Here is a 23,897-nt window from a genome sequence, read left to right as displayed (position 1 = left end):
TTTTGACTATTTTTTATGAAAAATTGCTGTATTTGCTGTGGATAAGTAGGAGAAGAAAAAAAAATTCAATCAATAAAGTTCTACCAAACCTAACCTAACATAAAATAAAAACTTCTAAAATACATCTGACCCCTGCAGAGATTTGACCCATCTACTTCACTGACCCTTTTTCTAAGCGAAATAAAATATATAAATTACATTAAAAATAATCAACTAGTTGTTAAGTTTAATTATAAGTTTATTATCGTATTAAAACACGAACGTAATAAAAATCATTCTGTTGACCAACTTGATTATGCCGGAGATTGACGAGAATCCCCGAAGATGACGACGCAGACACGAAGCGCCGAGGCCAGTGTGTGTGTGTGTGTGTGTGTGGAAGTGAGCGGAGGTGAAGAAGAGGAGGATGAAGCTTGGAGCGGAGGATGGGAGGAAGAGTGGAGTAAGAGACAGGCTAGCCGTGAGTGAATGAGTGAGTGAATGAGTGCGTGAGGACGAGGAAGGAAAGGTCGCCGCAGGGACGAGAGCGTCTGGAGGAAGAACACAAGCCGACATTTATCAGCGGGAACTTTCAACTTTTTTACCCGCCACAGTGGGCTCGTTGTGCCGGCAGCCGGCTTTGTTTCACGGCGTCTGCGATAAATGAAGGAATAATACGAACCCACGACCTGCTTCTACCCGAGTGGGGGCTATTCTGGGCGAGGATTACGAGAGAATGGCGGCCAACATGTACCGAGTAGGCGGTGAGTGAGACGCGTTTTTGAATCTTTTTTCACCGCCAACAACGTGATTGTTTCGGGAGCTAGCATGCTAGCTAACTAGCTGCGGGCTAACTAGCCGAGTTAGCCGCTAACCGTCGCTAGCTTGACGCTAGCATTTCAACTTGGCTCCACTTCTGCGTCAAACAAATGCACTTTAGCGCTATTTACGATGCAGTTTGCAGATATTTAACCACGGATTTAAAACAAATACTTCTTTTCTATTCATTTCCAATAAGCAGAAAGCACGGATCACACTTTGAATAGTATTATTTAAACTTCCGAAGCACTTGACAGCCCGACGTATCCGCTCGAGGTGACAGAACTACTAGGAAAGTTTAAAAGTTCTGCTACTTAACAATGTTTTAGTACTAGTGGTAGTTAAATGTATGTAAGTAGATGGTAAATATGCGGTCGGGGTGTATATGTGTCAAGTATTGGTGACTTTAAGTTGAGTACAAGAGGACACGGCGCTGTCGCTAGCATTCAGACGACAACGCGGTTAAGCTAACGTTGACCGGTTAGCTTTGTTACTGAGGGGCCACCTCTGTCTCAGACTCAGGGGTCTGTAAGTCTGGACTCCAGAGCCACATGTGGATCCTTTAACTCCCTAATGTGGCTCCTGTAGTTAAGAGAAGGTCAGGTTGGAGAAAACCTTTAATAATGTGAACACATTTAATTCAAAGTTATTATGCTTTTTAAATGAGTTGTTTATGAGATCATACTGTTTTCACTGACATTTAAGTTAAAATATTATTATTTAAATCAATGTTTCCGGGGAGTTAAGTTTTCCCACCTAGGATTATTTGTTATAGACTCAAACCTAATATTATCGCTACATTTACCCTTCTATCATGGGGTGTTTTGATTTGTCTTCATAGAAATAAAACTATATTTTTGTTGTTGTTGTTGAACAGTCAATGGGACTATTGTCTGTATTGGCTTCAGTTTTTTAAAAGTAATTTGGCGGCTCAGAGTGAGTTTCAATTGGCTTCAAGTATTTATCTATTTGCGATATCCTGGTGTACTTGGCTTCCCGAACATACTGTATAGTCTAATATTATATTAATTCTTAGGAGAGTGGGCGATATGAGAGAGACGATATTCTGTCACTTCCGTGGACAATTTTATATAAAAATATACAACAATATATGTTTTTAACTTGAAAACTTACTGTTCAACATAATACAGAAACTGCTTACTTTTTTCTCTTATTTTGAAATTCTGGTGTCATAATAACACAATTTTCACTGATAGCAATGGAAGTATCTTTTTGAAAATATGATTTTCTTAAAACAAAAAGGAAACAACTTATTTTTTAAATTAACAAGTGACCATTGAAGTATCTGCTTTTCATATACGTGTGCAAATATACAACAAACACTAAAAATGCTAGCATAAATAGTGAAAGTTGCTTAAAAATGATTAAATTCTGATTTATATGGTTAGAAGAGAGGTTTCATTTTTATATCGTGCATATGATAAAAATGTTCATATTGCTCATCACTTTTTAATGAATGGCTTGTTTGCACAGATGTGCAGATGGAGAGCGTGAAGAGATAAAACTGCTTGTTGAAAATGGAATATTTGGGGCAGTAATTCTTCTTAGATCACACCTCTGACTATGTAAAATACAAGTCACGTTCTTGTCGTCTCGGTTGTTGCACCTACCATTCGTCCGACCACAATTTAATGTGGTGTTTGCAGGATTATCACAGTCTTTAACCTATTTGGGTCACGGTGATTAAATATGCTTTGACAGTGTTGAATCTGAGGCGGTTGCCTTTTTCTTTTTTTTTAACCTCTATGATGAAACGACAACATATTTTTATTTATTTATTTACTTCAGATGTTTACCTTTTGACTGGTAATATGAGATTGTATCATTTATCATTATCTACTGATGCTGTCATTGGACTTATTATAGCTCCATATTTTCACAGTTAACATGTAAATCAAGTATCTTTTGTCTTTCTCCGTGTTGATGGGTATTGTTAAAGTAGTATTGGTCCCCAGAAACCAAAGCATTGGCCCATTATCCTGTTAAAAAAATGTTCATCCAATTACATTCTTCTTATCTTTCATTTACGTTTTCTTTCCTCACTGGTAATTGTTGAAAAATCAAAATGTTATCAGAGGAATAAGGTCCGTCATCCATGAAACTATATATCAGGTTATCTCAGAAGTCCCTTCAGTCACACAGGGCAATTGGTGTAGCTGTGAGTTGCAAAAAGTTGATGACTCCTGATGTAGAGAATACACCTGTCTCTGGATACTGTAGTTTCACATTTGGCCATATATGCATTTTTCTGTGCTGCACGTAAACAAGCGATATATCTTAAAAGAATGGCAAAGGATTCCATGGTCGGGTCATGTTTAGTGACTATGAGAAGGTCTGGTCATCACCAACAACGCATGTATTGATCATCTAAGATGTCTAACGGCAGTTTAAGACACAGAACATGTGAAACGTGTCTTAAGAAATGCGATGTGCTTAAGATGCTTCGGTTAACAATCCAGGAAGCTACGACTTCCACTTTCTTTTTTGAGGCTTAGTGTTTTACTGGAGCCAGAATTCCATGTGAAGCGGCTGACCTACATTTTACTGGGTATGTTGGAAATTTATAGCAACCGCGATCAATGTAACTTTTTCTGTCGGTGACTGAAGAATCTGGAAGCCATAGTTTTACTTGTGACCAGATCCTACAAACCACCAGAACCGTGTCTGGATGGATATAAAAAATGGGCTTGTACAATAGATGCAGATATTTGTTAAAGGTGAACATGTTTGCAATGGATGGCTTGCTAGTTTTTATTGTCATTGTACAGGGATAATAATAATGAGTAAATTATATTTATAGAGCGCTTTTCCAGACCGGGATCACAAAGCGCTATCAAAACAATACTCAATAAAATAAATACTTCAAAGATCAAGATAACACCGAGAACAGCGAAGGAGTCTCAGAAATAATACAGTTTATCTATCTATACACAGTACAATAAAAAGCAATACCAATCTTCCATGTGGAAGTATTGGGATCGATTTCCCCGTGTTGTGGCGGCGAGCTGTTCCAGGCCTCGCCGTATGTGCGAGCTCCTCTAGAAGTACACAGTGTTCAGTCTGCATGTAAGATCATTATCATCCCCAGAGATTAGTCAAAGGGCTTCCTCCTCTTCATTCACCCTCAAGCACCCCGGCACACTGCAGCACTCCAGTGGCGTACGTTCACAACAGTCACGGCTGCCTGCAGACAGGCTAACCTTGTTGATCTCCTCTCAGGGGCGACATCCTTGCATCAAGTAAAAAACATCCGATTAGTGCCTTTTTTTTATGCTTCAGTGGCCAAAGAGGTGATGAAATCGTAGTTTATTTTCTTAAAGAAGCGAAGATGCACCTAGTATGAGAAGATGCGTTTCTCCCTTTTGTCAATACGACAGCTCAAGTGAGTTCCATCAAATCCCCTCCTGGTGTTCTGCTTTACGTTATGCAACTTTGTAATGTTCGGTCGCCTTAATACTGACCGAGGAGGTGATGTCTCTCTCGTCAGCATGTTAACTGGAGCAAAAAATCTGCCTCCTTGCTGCCAGAATTTTCGTCTCCGCTAGGGTATCAGAAGGCATGAAGATGCTCTTGACGAATGGTAACACAAACCTGTGGAGGAATCCGAGGATTTCGATGAGAGTCAACTTTGCAGCCAGACATAACGAGTGGCACACAGATAGGATCGATATTGTTGTTATTGGAGGTTACGCAACAGTCCTTTTTTAATTTTTTTACTATATTTTGGAAACATAAAGGCGCTATCAGAATAATTTTAACTTTCCAACAACCGACCGTGCGCCTTGTAAATCCCATGTGTATGACCTCAATTTGATGTTTTTACAAAGTGCTCAAATCAGGTCAAATTGTTGGTAAACTACATAGCCTTGCAGACTGCACTACCAGATGGATCATAATGCACTTTCAGCGCTGTATGGCCTTGTATTTGTTATGGAGGAGAGGCTTTTTAAAAAATACCAGTTCAACTTGAATGTCTTTAAAAAAAATTCTTGCCGATTCAGAAATGTATATATTTCTTTAAGCTTTTTTCCATCTTCTTTGATTCGATATTTCACCTCCAAGATATGGGCAGCAATTTTGGCAAAACATTATACTCGGCATTGGAAAACGGTCATCTCTTAAATGTGAGCATGAATGGATAGAAATGAGATTAAAATGACAATGGATGTGACAAGTTGATCTGAGCATTCCAGAAAGTTGCCTCATGGGTAAGAGGGTTGTTTGTGGAGGATACAAGTACAATCAAACATGCTTGAAAGTATTACTTGATCATTAGTTTATGTCAATAAAAAAACACCAGTAGATGTTATAAATGGATGTTCTACCCTACATCTCTGGTTAACCATTTTGATTTCTGATGTCGAGCTTAAATAAACTGGACTAGTCATGTGTTGACCTACTTGAACGTTGTTGCTGACCATGTTGTTTCCTTTATTAGCACAGAGGACCGACAACTGGGATAATGAACAGAAAGTCATAAAGTTGGAAAAGTTACTGCTTAAGTTTGTAAAAGGAAAAAAAATGATTTTTAAGATTTGGGATGAATAGGTGACGAATGTTTCGGTGTATGGCATATAAAGCATAGAGAATAATAAAAGGTCATACACGATCAAGAACATTTTCCTGGATCATGATTAACAGAAATATGCCAAAATTGCAACAAAACAACAACCAACGACTTTTGTATTGTGTACATATAAATGTAACCAACTTTGTATCTACTTACTTACACTATTAATTTTCATCATTTAAGTTTCAAGTTTTTATATTGACCTTCGCAAGTGAATACCAATTTAAATTGAAATGGACATCCATGGGTCACATCATCAGGGTCACAGCTTCATCGGGCGAGAGGAGGCATTTATTGTGCGTGTAAATGTGTTGATATGCTTCATTTATTACCAGGTTGCTAAGTATTTACATGACATCCTTTAAATCGCTGGGTTTTATTTGAAATAATCACAACGTGGAATGATGTTTTTTGGTTTAACTGGTTGCTTCATTGTCGTGTCTGACAAATGAAACTTTCTTGAATCAAAAACGACTCAGTCTTACAAATAGTGGTTCTGCTTGTGTATCATTTATCATCGCTACTAAGGTTGGCTTTGGTTGCATCTTGAAGACGCACAGTTTTACACATTAAGTTGCCATTATTTCATTTGCGTTACTAACTGTGTATTTTTTCTTTTTGTGAATCTAATTTGACGTTTTTCTTTTTTCAGATTATGTGTATTTTGAAAATTCTTCCAGCAATCCGTACCTCATCCGAAGAATAGAAGAGCTCAACAAGGTCAGTCTTTAATGGTTGATGTTATCTATGTTGGAGGGTCATTGTCAAGTTTATATCAACAAAAGTTGACTTGTTTTTTTTGTTATATTCTAAATCTTTCTTATGGTGAGAAAACCTCCAAAGCTAAACATATTACTTGGTGAGATCTTAAAGTGTGCATCACAAAATGTGTTTTTCCTTGTAACTTATTGTTTGTGTTATTGTCTCGTGTCATAGGACACAGTGTGAACCTTTTTTGTGTGTTTCCAACACTTGAGTTTAGAGAGCAAGAAGACTCGATTGTAATTATGTTGTGACTCCTTCCATCCTTTTTGGATGCGTTTCTGTGACAACGGAAGCTGGTACAGAAGGTACTCCCACAGTCCAGCTGTAGTGTACGACGCAGGATTGGTCCCTAGTTGGAGATTAAGTACATTTATGTAACACTCTTACATGGAGGATCTTTGTTTTACATCATGAGAGATGCATTATCCTGAGGACTTTTAACTGCTGAATACTCCGGGCGATTAAAGGGGTAAACATGGATTCAAATATTTAAACAAACATGTGGCCAAAATATAATAAAAGCATTTTAAATTATGTTCTAAATAAGAGTGAACATATATATATTATAGATTCTAAACTAACGAGTGCCTGTCCATTTAGATCAGTCTTTTAGAGTTTTGAAGTGGATCTTGTGAAGCGTAAAGTCATGAGTTTGTTTCAGCGTTTATTTCCATGTCATGTCAGAAGACTGCTGCAGGGTTTTGGTGAAAACATGTGATTTATATCTAATTACTAAATAACAACATCAATATTTAATTGTTTTTGTTGCACTTAACCCTCATTGGTTAAACTTACAAATTTGCCAAAAAAGGGAAAAATACAGTCAACAATAAATGAAAAGTTTTTGTCTCTTCAGTTTTTAACACTTAAAATGGAAAAATGTATTTCAAGACATCCCGTGTGATATTTATTTCTTGAATCACAACATAGAGACTGTAAGGAGAGAGTCTTCCGTTTAAAGTTTAAATGCTTTACACACAATCCGCCACAAGTTCATCAAATAGTAGAATATCAAGTAAGCTTTAAGTATTTTAGCAGCTTTACAATATTCTAATTTTGTTTGAAAATTCAGGTTTTAAAATGTTCTTTTTTTTATTGAAAATGATGTATTGTGTGATTTTTTTATTATTATGTAGCTTGTAAAACTAGAATGCACAGCAGGACCGTTTTTTTTGTTTGTTTGTTTTTTACTCTGAATCACCTCTTATGTAACACCAAACCCCTTATTTTCCTTCCACCAGACAGCGAACGGGAATGTGGAAGCCAAGGTTGTGTGTCTATTCAGGAGAAGAGACATCTCCGGCAATCTCAACACATTGGCTGACAGCAATGCACGTACGTACGGCACAGAGACCACTGTTTTTACCCCTTTATCTGTCCCACTGTTTTTACCCCTTTATCTGTCCCACTGTTTTCATCATTTCCATCGTATCGGAGTCACCGCTTGACCTGAACGTTTTTTTCTTTCGCCCTCACCTCTGATCACTGTCTCGCATAAAGGTCCCGTTGGAAGTTTTTTAGTATTTTGTTTTAGCCCACGATACTTGGCAAGTGGTCGCAAACATGCCAACCACAGGTCCTTCGTTAAAAAGTCATGCACATAAATGCCGAAATGCTTGCTAGGAGTCAGTGAAGGAGGTGCGGAGATGGTGGGCTTGTGCTAATGGAACGTCGCTACACAAGCCTCATCAGACTCACTCATTATTCCCCAACACCATTCCCCCTCCCTTCTTCATCCTCCTCCTCCTCCTCCTCTCCGGTGCTCCAGACAAAGACGTTTACACACCGACACACACACACACACACACACACACACACACACTCTCCTTGCACCTCAAAATGGACGCATTAAAGCCTCTTTTCTTCACTGTACTCTGGTTCTCACGAAGATGCTTTCTGCGCCTCGCACACGAGCGTACGTCGCTGAAGTACGAGCTGGAATTATGTCTCCATCATCTGCTCCTCAGGCTCACCTAGTATCCACTCGTACTCCTCTGAACATTTTTCTGTAGAAGGAACAGGACCAGTGAAATGACATCACGCAGCTTAAGTTTTTTTTCGTGATACCTGACTGACCCGCCTCGGATTAGCATCCAGCGCCCTCTCATGCCGTCAGTTGATGCACGAGAACCAATGTAGATGCTTCAGTACACTAAGACGGACGGAAGGAAACTAACCGTGGAATTGTCAAGTATTCTAGTGCCAGGAAATAAAACGTGCGAAGCCATTATTTACTTTAACATTCTCTCTATTTATACTATTCAAATGTCCCAAACTCTTTATGACTCTTCAGTAAATATGCTCTGAAGGATGTGAGGTAGACAAACACCAAAAAATTTACATTTGAGTTTATTTTGTTTTCAATAGGAAAATAATGTTCTATCAGCTGGTTGTGACTTTTTTCTTAAATAAATGAAATGCCCTCGTTTAACTTGTCACATTCGAGGCTCGGGGCCCACCAAGTCATTTAATGTGGTCGGGTCAAAGTAGATTAATGTTGATATCGTGACCTTTGAAGATGTAAGTGTTTAAGACAAGTTAACGAACATGCGAGATATATATACAATAACCGTAAAATAATGTTTAAGTAAATGAATCTTCTTGGTGAGTGTTTGATAGAATGTAATAGAAAGATAATTGTAGTTAAACAAAGAGACATTTAGCTTCACGATGGTGTCGCTTGCTACTTATAAGGATTACATTAGTGCTGTGAAACATGAGACTTAAGGGTTTTAGTTTCTTGTTTTCATTTCCTGATATTAGGGGGCGGGGGGTTTGCTCTTTTTTCTTGCATGTCTTCTTTCTTCAGCAATTAGGACACAATCTAAGGGCATAAAAATGTATTTAAAGCCTAACATAAAACGTCATATTGTAAATCCAGCTCATCCTCGCTGCTTGAGTTTATAACGCTTGAGTTGCTTCTTGTCTCAACACATCTGGGACAGTTTCTGCTCTCCACTTCCTCCTGGGTCGACCACAGGCTTAGTCTTGCATCTGAATACTCCGGGCTAATCTGCAGCTTCAGATACATGAGCAATGAATTGAAATATTAAAATCCAGATCTTACATTTGACTATTCTCATTGACCCCGACTGAGTGTCATAGACGAAGAAGCTTCGCAGGATCTGGAAAAAAAACAAGGTTGTCCACTTCACCAGTGAGACGTGTGATAGAACTTCATGGCCTTCAACACTAGAAGTTCTTCCCCAATCATTTTGACAGTCGTCTATATTTTATGTAACTTATTCCTCCCAAATATCTTGTGATAATTAAGTGATAATTCACCAAAATTCAAACTTCCCTCATTTTCTACTCACCCTCAAGGGTTAAGATTATTTTCAGAGTTCAGACAAAAATGTATGTTTATTTTAATCTACTGACTGGAGCTCAGTTGTCTTTATCTCTCCAAAAAAACACACTTTCTTTGGTTGGCGCTTTAATACGGGACGTTACAGACGAGGAGGTATTTGGATGTTTATAAATCATTTTAGACAAAGATCAGGACGTTATGATGGACGTTCAGAGGTTTGATATTTTACAGTACACAGTTTAGCAGTCACTATATAAACTATAATAATTTAATCCCAATAATTGATCATGTATGTAAACTGTACACATTCGAGTCGCCAACGAATGTACGACGAATTCATCTGAACGTCCGAAAGAATTTAAACATGTTTAAATATAAAAAAAAGTCTTCATAATGATAAAGTATTTTTTGAGACCTTTAAGTATTTCTGAGTATTGCCTCTTGAAAAACGTCCCAGTACCACTTCCCCGTCCATAACTTCAGTCGCCGTTAAGTGCGAGACCTTTGAGTGGCGGCGGATCTTCTGGTTCGCCCTCGGAAACGATGGTCACGTGACCTTCTTCGCTGGCGTTTGATTCGATCGCAAAAGGTTTGTTTCTTCCTGAACCACACTGTTCCTCTTTGAAACGCACACACACATGCGCACACACACACATGCGCACACACTCCAGAGCTATGTGCTAAAACAAAAGGCCCTTGAACTCGCCCCGAGGGCCCCGGCGTGCGAGGGGTTAATTATGACTTGTGTTGTGCGTGCGAGTCTATGTGCGCACGCGCTACTTTTAAGTGTGTGTCGCTGAGTGTTTATGTGTCGTGTGTGTGTCTGTGGGGGGGGTGGTTGGGGGATGGGTGCCTCAGGTTTGGTAAACAGGGTTTCCTACTTTGTTTGGCAGGGACTAACCGGACAGGGGGGGTGCGGTGGGGGGGTGAGAGGTTAACAGAAAAGGGGTGTGGCCTCTCGTAACGTCCCTCTATCTGCGTCTTTCTTGCCCTCGCCGACAGGGTTTCCCACGGCGGAGTGCAGGGGCGGAGTCCACGGAGATGGAGTGAGATGGCCCCTCCCCCAGCTGTCGACAAATTATTCACCCGCCTGAAATTAGGAATGCACAATCTAGCGCACACACACACACACACACACACACTTGTGGTCTTGTGACGTCGGCGTCACATGAGCTCAGCAACATTTACAAACAGTTTTTACGACACAAAATGTGATTTAATGCACAAAATGCATGTGTTGATGGTCACAAGTGTTATTTGTGATACAAGAAGAAACTAAGAAGTTCACGGAAACACCTTCTTATCACAAGGATTTAGGAGTCGTAACTGTGTGGGAAAAATCACGAACTATTATAACAAGTCCGTGAACCATGAGCCGGGGAGTCAGTTTTAATGTGTTAATAATCAAATGTTTGAATGAGTGTCGTTTTAACTTGTAACTTCTGTATACGTTCGACAGGAGAGTTCGAAGAAGAGTCCAAGCAGCCGGTGGTGGCCGAGCCTCAGAAGCATCAACTCAAACACAGAGAACTTTTCCTCTCCAGACAGTTTGAATCTTTGCCAGCAACTCATATAAGGTACGTGGTGACGACGGGACGAGTCGTTGTTGTTCTGTGTGGGAGACACAAGATTTAAACCTACAAACCTCAATAAAATAAACTACATTCACTGATATCTTTGCAACAAGATCATATAGAGATTGTGTTTTACTCTTTCACTACTTTACAGGTTTATTCTTTGAGTAAACTGTCAACGCCTAATGATTAGCTTGAGAATACCCGTTTATTTTAACCAGAATAGTACTTACTCAGACAATAATAATGAACATAAACGATGGTTATTCTGCAGTAAAATAACACAAGTTAACTGCATCACACACGAATCACACTATTTTTATAAGTATGATCAAGAATCGGATGAAATGATATGTTGAAATACTGCAGCAACAAGGATGTATGTGTAGTATTGTCGAGTACTTGACTCTGGTGTTGTGATAGTGTAGTAACAAGTATATATGTGTAGTATTGTCCAGTACTTGACTCTGGTGTTGTGATAGTGTAGTAACAAGTATATATGTATAGTATTGTCCAGTACTTGACTCTGGTGTTGTGATAGTGTAGTAACAAGAATATATGTGTAGTATTGTCCAGTACTTGACTCTGGTGTTGTGATAGTGTAGTAACAAGTATATATGTGTAGTATTGTCGAGTACTTGACTCTGGTGTTGTGATAGTGTAGTAACAAGGATATATGTGTAGTATTGTCGAGTACTTGACTCTGGTGTTGTGATAGTGTAGTAACAAGTATATATGTGTAGTATTGTCCAATACTTGACTCTGGTGTTGTGATAGTGTAGTAACAAGTATATATGTGTAGTATTGTCCAGTACTTGACTCTGGTGTTGTGATAGTGTAGTAACAAGTATATATGTGTAGTATTGTCCAGTACTTGACTCTGGTGTTGTGATAGTGTAGTAACAAGTATATATGTGTAGTATTGTCCAGTACTTGACTCTGGTGTTGTGATAGTGTAGTAACAAGTATATATGTGTAGTATTGTCCAGTACTTGACTCTGGTGTTGTGATAGTGTAGTAACAAGTATATATGTGTAGTATTGTCCAGTACTTGACTCTGGTGTTGTGATAGTGTAGTAACAAGTATATATGTGTAGTATTGTCCAGTACTTGACTCTGGTGTTGTGATAGTGTAGTAACAAGTATATATGTGTAGTATTGTCCAGTACTTGACTCTGGTGTTGTAGTATTTACAGACCACATGACTCTTGACGAAGTCGTAACTATTTTTGTTTGTTTTCAAACCAAAATATGTCCAAACATTGGCTTTAAAAGCTGCTGGAGTCACTGTATCCTCTTGTCCTCAGTCATCAATGGGAATCTCGCAGGATTGCATCGTTACTTCAGCTGCGGAGGGCGTAATGACTGCTGTCACCTAGTGGCCATGAGTTTATTTGAAAAACAAAAATGAACAAACGCTGTGAATGTTTGTACATTGATTTTAATTGTTTTAATTAATAATCATATATATATATATATATACACACACACACACACACACACACCCCCACACACACACACACACACACACACACACACACACACACACAGTTAATTCTTGTTTTATTATATGTATAAACAGAAGTTTTATGCAACAAAAAATGAAAAAGAAAATGCATTATTTATATAAAAATGTGATGTATAAGTTTATCAATATTATGTTACTCGCTGACTGTTTTTGGTTTAAAGATCCTTGTATAACTGTTTATAACTAATACTGTTTATGGTGGTAATATATCTGCATTCATCTGACGGCCATAAATCTTCCCTCCAGGGGAAAATGTAACGTCACGCTCCTCAATGAAACCGACATCCTGGCCGGATACCTGGAAAAAGAGGTGAGTTCTGTAAAGGGTGGAAACTGGACACACGTTTAATGACTTGATGCCATTTAATCTGTGTTTCTTCAGGACTGTTTCTTCTACTCGCTGGTGTTCGACCCGGTCCAGAAAACCCTCCTGGCAGACCAAGGCGAGATCAGGGTGGGCTCCAAGTACCAGGCGGAGATTCCGGAGAAGCTGGCCGAGGGCGAGTCGGACACCAGGATCCAGGAAAAGATGGAGACAAAAGTGTGGGACCCGGACAACCAGCTCAAAGATCCTCAGATCGACCAGTTCCTGGTGGTGGCGAGGTAACACCCCTCCTCCCTCCTCCCTCCCGCCATCTGTCTTCGACTTGCATTTCATCAATGTAGTTGCCATGGCGACGCGAGCCGGCCACTTCCAAAAAAAACATGTAGATAAACAACAGTTGTGATGGGAACTGATGTCTTGTCTGAGACTATGGTTCATATATATATATATATATATATATATAATATATAACCTTTGCCTGGTTAAAATAGATATTAGTTATCAATATTCACAGTGTTGAGTACTACTCGCTCCAAGTGAAAGAATGAGGAGAAACCCTGATAAAGGTAAACATTAAGGTCTTGTATCAGGATGCTTTGCCGCCCAGCCAACCAATATAAGAACACGACTTCAGACTGAAACTGAGAATTCAAATACAAGATTCAAGATTCAAAGCGTGTATTATAATAGGTACTACCATGAAATCCTTACTTTTTACCCCCAACAAAAATGCACAGTATACACATTATTATATACAGTATTGTAGCGACAGATCGGCCGTCACTCAATAGAGCATTATGTTGAAAGGCATCATGGGAGCTCACTGTGTTGTTGGCACCAAAGTAAAGGTGCTGTAAATGCTGCCTCCCACCGTGTCGAGGTTTATTTTGGTGTTCATATCTAAATCACCTGGTTGTGTATATGGTTTTAATTAAACATTTCTTAACCTTGTGACTGGTGTGTTGGTACCAGAGCTGTGGGGACGTTCGCCCGAGCGCTGGACTGCAGCAGCTCCATCCGTCAGCCGAGTCTGCACATGAGTGCAGCAGCAGCTTCCAGAGACATCACACTGGTGAGACACTCAATTCATAGGGTTATAAATGTTTTACTGAATCAATGTTATACATTCGATCTTCTTTGTACAAAATGTATATAAGTACCTGTTATACCTACATATATATTTTTTTAATTATCATGCAAATATTCACAGTATTTGTTCATTTTACATTTACATTTACATCACTGATCTGATCCAGCCTTACACCCCAGCTCGGGCTCTGAGGTCTGTGGATCAGAATCTACTTATAGTTCCTTGCACACGGCTCAGGACCAGAGGAGAGAAATCTTTTCAGGCTGTTGCTCCTAAGCTTTGGAACGATCTTCTCTCTCTTTGCGCTTGATGGATCTACTGACTCCTTTAAAAAACATCTTAAGACGTTTCTATTTGTTCAGGCTTTTCCTTGAATTTCTCGAACTCCTGTGTTGTTCTCAGTATTATCTTGATCTTTAAAGTATGTACTTTTTTGAGTATTGTTTTGATTGTCTAAGCACTTTGTGACCCTGGTCTCGAAAAGCGCTATATAAATAAATCTTACTTACTTACTTACTTACTTATTTTTGTGTTGAAATTAAACCTCAGGCCTCTAGATGGCAGCAGTTACGCCTCCTCTGTAGCAAAAGGCACAATTGAATCCTGCAAGTTCCTCGCAACGACTCATTTTTCTTTCTAAACAAATGAAAGCAGTTACGACTTCGTCAAGAGTCATGTGGTCTGTAAATACTACAACACCAGAGTCAAGTACTGGACAATACTACACATATATCCTTATTACTACACTATCACAACACCAGAGTCAAGTACTTGACAATACTACACACACGTATATCCTTGTTACTACTGTAGCATTATATCTATTATCGTTGACCCTGTATTGTGATATGTATCAAATCGTATTCTTGACAATACACACTCCTAGAAACGTGTTTAACTTGTTACCTTCACAAAGATCCCACGAGATCATAGTGACGACTGAGGACGAGAGGATACAGTGACTCCAGCAGCTTTTAAAGCTGACATATTTTGGTTTGAAAACAAATGAAAGCAGTTACGACTCCATCAAGAGTCATGTGGTCTGTAAATACTGCAACACCAGAGTCAAGTACTGGACAATACTACACATATATACTTGTTACTACACTATCACAACACCAGAGTCAAGTACTGGACAATACTACACATATATACTTGTTACTACACTATCACAACACCAGTGTCAAGTACTGGACAATACTACACATATATACTTGTTACTACACTATCACAACACCAGAGTCAAGTACTGGACAATACTACACATATATACTTGTTACTACACTATCACAACACCAGTGTCAAGTACTCGACAATACTACACATATTTCCTTCTTACTACACTATCACAACACCAGAGTCAAGTTCTCCACAATACTACACATATATATTTGTTACTACATTATCAAAACACCAGAGTCAAGTTCTCCACAATACTACACATATATATTTGTTACTACATTATCAAAACACCAGAGTCAAGTTCTCCACAATACTACACATGTATATTTGTTACTACATTATCACAACACCAGAGTCAAGTACTGGACAATACTACAAATATTTCCTTGTTACTACACTATCACAACACCAGAGTCTAGTACTGGACAATACTACGAATATTTCCTTGTTACTACACTATCACTATATCTAGTAACGTTGACCCTGTATCGTGATACGTATCATATCAACAGATTCTTTCCATTAAACACTCTATTAATCGATATCATGATATGATCAACTATTGAAACCCGTGACCCGTTTGGTGTGTTTCAGTTCCACGCCATGGACACGTTGCAGAAGAACGACTACGATCTGGCCAAGGCCATGTCCACCCTGGTGCCACAGGGAGGCCCGGTGCTGTGTCGCGACGAGATGGAGGAGTGGAGCGCGTCCGAGGCCATGTTGTTCGAAGAAGCTCTGGAGAAATACGGCAAAGACTTCAACGACATCCGTCAGGACTTCGTAAGGACGGACATCTGTGAGATGGATCGAAACATGAGGTGTTAACGCTGTGGTTCCTCTTCCTCGTCAGCTGCCGTGGAAGTCTCTGGCCAGCGTGGTCCAGTTCTACTACATGTGGAAGACTACTGACCGCTACATCCAGCAGGTCAGTGCTCGACTGGAACTCTACAGTTACATCATTCTTTTGAGGAGAGTTGTGAGGCGTCTGTGTGGAAGTTTATCACAATATGGTTCTTTGATCGCATTTTTTTTTATTGGAATAATTGAATACATCAATTCTAAATGAAAACATTTAACACAGAGTTTGATATTAGCAGTATTTTTCAAATTTAATTGTACATATAATGTATTTAAATCCTAAAGGAAGTGAATCATTACCTGATCAGTCTCATAGTTTTACTTTGATCCTATGATGGCTGCATAAATATAAATATTAAAAATGTTACTTCTATTAAAGCAAAGGTTTCATATCGCATTATAAAATACTTCATTTAGAACTTGTTATTGAAAATTAAATTGTCAAATTTAATGTGAACAAAAAATCCAAAATTTAAAATACAAAACAAATAACATCTTTTAATATGTGAACTATTGAATTCTATCACTGATTAAAAAAACAAATACAATTATTTAAAGATATATATTTAATTCAAAAAAGCTTTGACTAGTATTCAATATTCTTATGACGAGGATGTACTTAAGCACTATATAAATACAAATGACTTACTTACTTACTTGTGGGCGTGTCTTTGAGTGCAGAGGCGGTTTCTTTGTGCAACAAAAATAACCTTTTTAAGCTCCACTCCTTCCAAACACACATTTTATTAACAGTTCAGACTTTGACTGAATCTAATCAAATCTTTCCCTCTCAGAAAAGACTGAAGGCAGCAGAAGCAGACAGCAAGTTAAAGCAGGTTTACATCCCCACCTAGTGAGTATACATGGAACTACACACACGACGACAAAAGAGGACTTGGTCTTATTTCTTTTCTCCACATCTTCTCAGCACTAAACCGAACCCCAATCAGATCATGGTTCCTGGAAGCAAGCCCGGCATCAACGGAGCTGCAGGCTTTCAGAAAGGTCTCAGCTGTGAGAGCTGCCACAGTAAGTTGTTCAACTCCTTCATTACACGTTACTTATGCACCAGTTTAATGTCGGCACCGTTGTCATGGACCCACAGAGGGAGAACCACAAAGATAAAACCTGCCTGTAAAAATGTTGTCATAACTTTGAATCATCAGTTACACATGTTCAGTACAGAGTCAGTATTATCTTGATCTTTAAAGTATGTACTTTTTTGAGTATTGTTTTGATTGTTTAAGCGCTTTGTGACCCTGGTCTCGAAAAGCGCTATATAAATAAATATTACTTACTTACTAACTTAGTTTCTCACTGGATTCAAATGTCATCTCGACAAGTCAAGAGTCGCTAATGTGACTTTTTTTCCAATCATTTGGAAATAAAAACTTTTCAGACAGTTTTAATGAATAGAACTTTCATGTGATATTTCATTGTTTTTGAGCGTCGTCCAAATAAATATCATAGATAAATCATCGATTGTTTGATTATACTTAAAAGTTGTTTGATTGTAGTTGAATTTTTTTTTATTATAGTTGAAAATTGTTTGATTTTAGTTGAAAATTGTTTATTTATAGTTGAAAATTGTTTGATTATAGTTGAAAATTGCTTGATTATAGTTCAAATTGTTTGATTCTATTTAAAATAGTTTGATTATAGTTGAAAATTGTTTGATTATTGTTTGATTATAGTTGAAAATTGTTTGATTATAGTTCAAATTGTTTGATTTTAGTTGAAAATTGTTTGATTATAGTTGAAAATTGTTTGATTATAGTTGAAAATTGTTTGTTTATAGTTGAAAAATGTTTGATTATAGTTGAAAATTGTTTGATTACAGTTGAAAATTGTTTGATTATAGTTGATTATAGTTCAAATGTTTGATTATAGTTCAAATTGTTTGATTGTAGTTGAAAATTGTTTGATTGTAGTTCAAATTGTTTGATTCTATTTAAAATTGTTTGATTGTAGTTGAAAATTGTTTGATTGTAGTTCAAATTGTTTGTAATTTGAGGATTTTATTTACCGAACTATAATCAAAGAAAATAAATGTGTATAATGGAAAACTTTCTTTAAACATGTAAAAATTTACTCAAAATATTTATTTATTTGTCCCACATTATGTTTAATCCAATATGTATTGATGTTCAATCTTTTCCAATTTCTTCTCTGAACTGTCACTACACAAATATCCCTAGAGTGTAGTATAATGTATTATTATTATTCTTGCACTGCAACAGTATGGTAGTATTACTGTAACAAGACAATATCACTACACATTTCTTTGGTAGCTTATGATTATTTATTCATATTTAACTCTGTCCTGCATGTGAATCAGGAAAGTGATCAAACAGTGTAATTGCAGCGGCTCAGTCCCCTCAGTGGTACGCCTGGGGGCCCCCCAACATGCAGTGCAGACTGTGCGCCTCCTGCTGGATCTACTGGAAGAAGTACGGCGGTCTGAAGACCCCCACTCAGCTGGAGGGAGCTGCTCGCACAGGCTCTGTATGTTTCTCTAACGCTTGAGAAGATACCGCGTCTGGTTTTTTGTTTTTAACAAAAACTTCCACCAGGAGTCAGGACCCCGCGGTCACATGACCCGCCAGGAGGTACAGGGCCTGTCGCCGTTCACCCGCAACGAGGGTCGAGCCAAGCTGCTGGCCAAGAACCGGCAGACGTTCATCCTGCAGACGACCAAGCTGACCCGCATCGCCCGGCGCGTGTGCGAGGACATCCTGCAGCCGCGCCGCGCCGCGCGCCGGCCGTACGCCTCCATCAACTCCAACGCCGTCAAAGCAGAGTGTGAGTTCCAGAGGGTGGAACTTCATTGAAATGTTGCTTTTTTACTACAATTTTCATGCTAAAAGGTTCGATTTATTTAAATAATTGGATTAAAAAAATGTGAGTATTTTCAAAATTAATGTTTTTTAACACATAGATGGATGTAAGGATGGATGGATGAACTTTATTGATCCCTCTAGGGGTCTCCTTCGGGAAATTGGAAACAAATGACAGAAATCTAAGTTTAAAGAACAAGGATACAGAGAATAACATGGAATAGGATCGTCTTTTTTTTTAGTTTTAACTATCATAGTTTGATAGTAGAATTCCTATTTTCCAAAAGAAATAACTCTGCGAAGATCAAATATTTTTCCAAATGTGTGGCCCTTTAAACTCAATATAAACATGATGGTATAATATATAGTATAAAGGTGCCACCAGAAAATACACCGGATTAATTTACACGCCAGTGCTTACGACGTCACATGATCGTCCGCTCGTCGCATGATTGGCTGATGATTTAATCAAGTATCTCTGTGATCTTAATGTCTGGTGACTATTACACCAACATTTTTGTATTAAAATTTAAAAATATTTTACCTAATTATTGGAATATCTCTTTATTCAAATGTTTCATTCCATTATTCAAATAAACTGCAACTTTTCCATAAAGAAACGACCGTATCTAATTATTCAATAACGACAAATTCAAAATGTAAATACAGAAGAAACCATGGAATTTTATGATTATGAAAAAATAATGAAATGCTTAAAACGCATTAAAATGTTTAACCGTCTGATCCACTGATCTCTGGAGTAACGCCCGTGTCGCCCGCAGGTATCATCAGGTTACCCAAAGCTACCAAGAACCCAGTGAAGAGCAAAATCATTCCCAGACCGTCGCTGGCCAACATCGTGAAGGATTTAGGTAAACTACCTTTTTTTATCATTATGTCGCTTCTCTTTGAAGCTGACGCTTCGTTTCTGCGCAGCCATCTCCGCTCCCCTCAAACTCAAGGCCTCCAGAGGACCCCCGACCCCCATCAACAGGAACCAGGCGAGTCAGCCACGAGTGGGCCAGAGCCTGCTCGGGAAGAGGGCCTTCGACAGCGTGAGTGAAGGATGAAAAACTCCAGACTCGTCCCCCCTTGTTCAGTCCATTAACCGCCGCTCTCTCCCTCACACTTGTCTCTGATTGGTCGACAGGCTTCTGGCGTGCCCTACCCAGCCAATGGGAGGCCCTACACTTCAGGTATGAGGACCACCTCTCAGTCCGTCATTAAACGGCAGAAGGTCAGCCAGGGCGAAGCTCCTAATCCAGTGGTGTTTGTGGCCACTAAGGACACCAGGTACATTCAAGAGCGTCCCATTAGTGTGTAACAGACGGTTGGGGAAGGAAACGTAACGACGACTGTGTCTGTTTGTCTGATTAACCTCACGAGGGTCGAAAAGCTTCTAAAAGTGTTCAAAAATGTTCTCCAGTTACACCAGGACGAGGAACACGTCGTACAATATCGTGTTGTTTTCCAGTTCCATGTGGATTTTTCTTTGACTTGTATGGCCTCTAATCGCTGCCGTGTATGAGCCCTGCTCTGTTTACAACTAGTATAAACCCGAACCAACATCATATAGTTTTGCAAGAGCTTTAACTACTCGGTAAAACTGAAGTATCGATACGTCGTCTGCGGCTAAAGATCAAAGTCGATAAACGTTCACGTTGACAAGCGTTTTTACGACGAGAAAGATTATGGAGACACTGGTGTGTATCTGCAACAATCTGACCCTGTATCATGATGCGTATTATTTAGCCAAAGGTACCATATATTTCAATATTTAGTGATACTGTGGTAACAGGGATATATGTGTAGTATTGTCCAGTACTTGACTCTGGTGTTGTAGTATTTACAGACCACATGACTCTTGACAAAGTCGTAACTGCTTTTGTTGGTTTTTAAACCAAAATATGAACAAACATCCGCTTTAAAAGATGCTGGACTCACTGTATCCTCTCGTCCTCAGTCATAACTGCTTTCATTTGTTTTCAAACCAAAATATGTCCAAACATCAGCTTTAAAAGCTGTTGGAGTCACTGTATCCTCTCATCCTCAGTCGTAACTGCTTTCGTTAGTTTTCAAACCAAAATATGAACAAACATCAGCTTTAAAAGCTGCTGGACTCACTGTATCCTCTCGTCCTCAGTCGTAAGTGCTTTCGTTAGTTTTCAAACCAAAATATGAATAAACATCAGCTTTAAAAGCTGCTGGACTCACTGTATCCTCTCGTCCTCAGTCGCAACTGCGTTCATTTGTTTTTAAACCAAAATATGTCCAAATATCAGCTTTAAGTGCTGCTGGAGTCACTGTATCCTCTCGTCCTCAGCCATCGCTGGGATCTTGGGAGTATTCCATTCTTCTTTTAGCTTCAGATGTAATGACTGCTGCCATCTAGAGGGTGGAAGTTTATCGGCACAACACAGAAATTAACAAATGCAGAGAATATTTGCATTTTAATTGTAAATAGAAGAATAGAAAGTATAGTATTTTAAACACACTTTATTCATTATGAACCATCAAATGACACAATTATGATTTAAGAGCCAAAAAGACAACGTTTCAACATTAAAGTGAATCTATTTTCCAAGAGAAACCGACAACAACAGCAGGACTTAAGTTGAAGGATAAAGAAGTTACACAACAGTTAAGACGGTTTGGTAAATATTTGATCAACACGCGACCAAGATTCAAATACTTTAGCGTTTAATGAGTACGACTCTGGAAGTGTATCAGTGACACTGGAATACTGCTCAGAACACTGTGTGGATTTCATATAAACTAACATTTTCTTTTTTAAGATTTCAATTTTCAATTTTCCAAATTTGAAAGTTAAATTTGTACTTTTTGAGTAATTGTTTTAGTCGTTCTATCTTCTAATTCCAATGATGGTATTAAAGTGCCAACATTTTACAAACAATTTACATTGAATTTAACAAATTAAAAATACTTTATTAGTAGAATTAGAATATCAAGCTTGATGTGTAAATACAAATGTATTTTGAATTCCACTGTTTAAGAAATTAAAAGAAAAAACACAAATCCAATCTTTAACATACGGATATTTGAATTTAAATAATAAAAAGAAGATTTAATGCTTATTAAGAAAATCATATAAAAAAAAACTTGATTGTAATATTTCTAAAGATTGGATTTGTGTTGTTTTTTTTCTATTCTTGTGGTTTTAGTTTCGTTGCGTTTGATAAACGAGCTTCACTGAAGCCCTCGGGGGAGGTATGCGCCGTCCTAGTGCTTCAACCCTGTGACTGTGTAGCGCTTCTAAAAAAAAACAACATCATGTTGTGTTTTTCTCTGTCGTCCAGGGCTCTGAGGAAACATCTGACCCAATCAGAGATGCGTCGCGCCGCCCGGAAACCTCACCTGCCCGTCCGGATCAAGCTGCCCCCTCCCCCGCGCACCCTGGCCCCGCCCCTGATCCCCTCCAGCACCAGCGAGCCCATCGTCCTGGAGGATTGAGAGCCAGGAGGAGGAGGAGCTTTTATCAGGACATGGGGAGGAGGGTTCAGGGAGTCGGGGGTGTGCCCCCGGCAGCACACCTGTAGTCATTTAAATCTTTTCTTTCTTTAGTTGCCCCCCACACACCCCCCCGAGATGATTCTAACAAGGTCCGGCTTCGTAGTCTTTTCTCCCGAAACACTTCTCACCCCTCGTTCATTTTAGCTTTTTAAACGTCATTGATGGTGATGAAGCACACTTTGTTTTTCCCTCCACGACTCGACCGAGTGTACATACGAGCACCAGGAGGAGGTCGACCTTTGACCTTGACTCTGGTCACTGTTTTTAACGGGCAAACGTTGATCTTGCAAAAAGATGTAATGGCTACGAAAAACCCTTGAGCAGGATCTGTTTTTTTTTAAAGCATCGAAGTTGACGACATAAGAAATATGCACTAAAGGTTATTTTGGTGTTTTTTGTGTTTTTTTTAAAAAGCCTCTTTTTCATCCTAAACTCTCGTGACGTCCACGACTACTTTTCATTTCTTCTACCAGTTTCCAGACCATTAAATACTCCTCACGCCTCCATTACAGTTCGTTTTCTCCTGCTTTCGCTCTCGCTATATCCGAGGATGGTGATTGGCTCAGACCTCCCGTCACCGCGCGTCCGCAGAAGCCAAAATGAAGGTTTTTTTGAGTTTGTTACGTTTTTTCTGCAGCAATACGTGAAACCATGAGGCCGAGAAAAGACGCTCTGGACCCGGCCTCGGGTTCGTCCCCCGCACGCTCCCGACGATTTCGAAATTCATGTTCCGGGATGTTTTCTCGTAGGTTTTTTTAAGACCAACACATGTTTGATAAAACGGGCGTGAGATCTGATTGGACGATTTATCAGCCGCCGCCATCCCTCCGTCCGCGAGGGTTCCTGGGGTTTTTCATAATATTTGGTCCCAATGTGGACTCTGTGATATTTCTCAACACACACAAAAAAAAAAGAAATCAAGTGATACGTTTGTAGCAAATACTAGTCTGTGTTTTAACAAAATTTGATTGATTTTTTTTTCTACATTTGAAATGTAATTCTGCCCAGCAACGGGCGAAGGCTCTCGCAGGAGCTTGTGACCCGGGCTCTCCTTCACGGGTGGACTGGCGTTCAAAAGGGAAGGGGCGTGGACTTCTTTTTTTCTTTTTTTTTTTGTACGTACAGAGAGACGAACATGATGCGACGAAAGCTTTTTTTTTTCCTCAAGTGTTTTTTATTCCGATGTCTCTGTATTCTTTAATGTATCTTGTTAAGAAAAGAAATAAAGGTTGTTTTTTTTTTTCTTTGTGGTCACATGGCTCCGGTGTTGAATGATTACATCGTCTTAAGACGCTTCTTAAAGTAATTTTTATTTATATAGCGCTTTTCCAGACCAGGGTCACAAAGCGCTTAAACAATCTAAACAATACTCAATAAAATATATACTTTAAAGATCAAGATAAAACTGATAAAACGGCAGGAGTTCCAGAAAATCAAGGAAAAGGTAAGGTAAGGTAAAACTTTATTGATCCCTCAGGAGGTCTCCTTCGGGAAATTGTTTTTTT

At 38.9% G+C, this 23,897-nt stretch overlaps 1 protein-coding gene across 1 annotated transcript; it reads left to right on the top strand.

The window, feature by feature from the left end:
* The first annotated feature begins 367 nt into the window (after positions 1-367).
* Positions 368-23,646, top strand: mta2 (metastasis associated 1 family, member 2). The gene is made up of 17 exons (XM_087788524.1): positions 368-743; positions 6,042-6,109; positions 7,396-7,489; positions 10,924-11,041; positions 12,813-12,876; positions 12,949-13,169; positions 13,864-13,963; positions 15,758-15,946; positions 16,017-16,091; positions 16,819-16,877; positions 16,953-17,053; positions 18,390-18,529; positions 18,598-18,826; positions 19,644-19,733; positions 19,798-19,916; positions 20,012-20,154; positions 22,179-23,646. The coding sequence occupies exons 1-17, from the start codon at positions 716-718 to the stop codon at positions 22,330-22,332; spliced, it is 1,992 nt and encodes a 663-aa protein (XP_087644650.1). The 5' UTR covers positions 368-715; the 3' UTR covers positions 22,333-23,646.
* Positions 23,647-23,897: the final 251 nt, after the last annotated feature.

The sequence above is a fragment of the Callionymus lyra genome, chromosome 4, assembly GCF_982586985.1.
Source record: "Callionymus lyra chromosome 4, fCalLyr1.hap1.1, whole genome shotgun sequence".
NCBI lineage: Eukaryota > Metazoa > Chordata > Actinopteri > Syngnathiformes > Callionymidae > Callionymus > Callionymus lyra.
The sequence above is the reverse complement of the archived record's forward strand: the minus strand, read 5'-3'. Positions and strand labels throughout refer to the sequence as shown.

Excerpts from the sequence above, each read along its gene's own strand:
- mta2 (XM_087788524.1), top strand. The coding sequence starts at position 716 with ATGGCGGCCAACATGTACCGAGTAGGCG. Across the intron at positions 16,092-16,818 it reads CTGACCGCTACATCCAGCAG|AAAAGACTGAAGGCAGCAGA; the intron begins GTCAGTGCTCGA and ends TTTCCCTCTCAG. Across the intron at positions 19,734-19,797 it reads CAACATCGTGAAGGATTTAG|CCATCTCCGCTCCCCTCAAA; the intron begins GTAAACTACCTT and ends GTTTCTGCGCAG.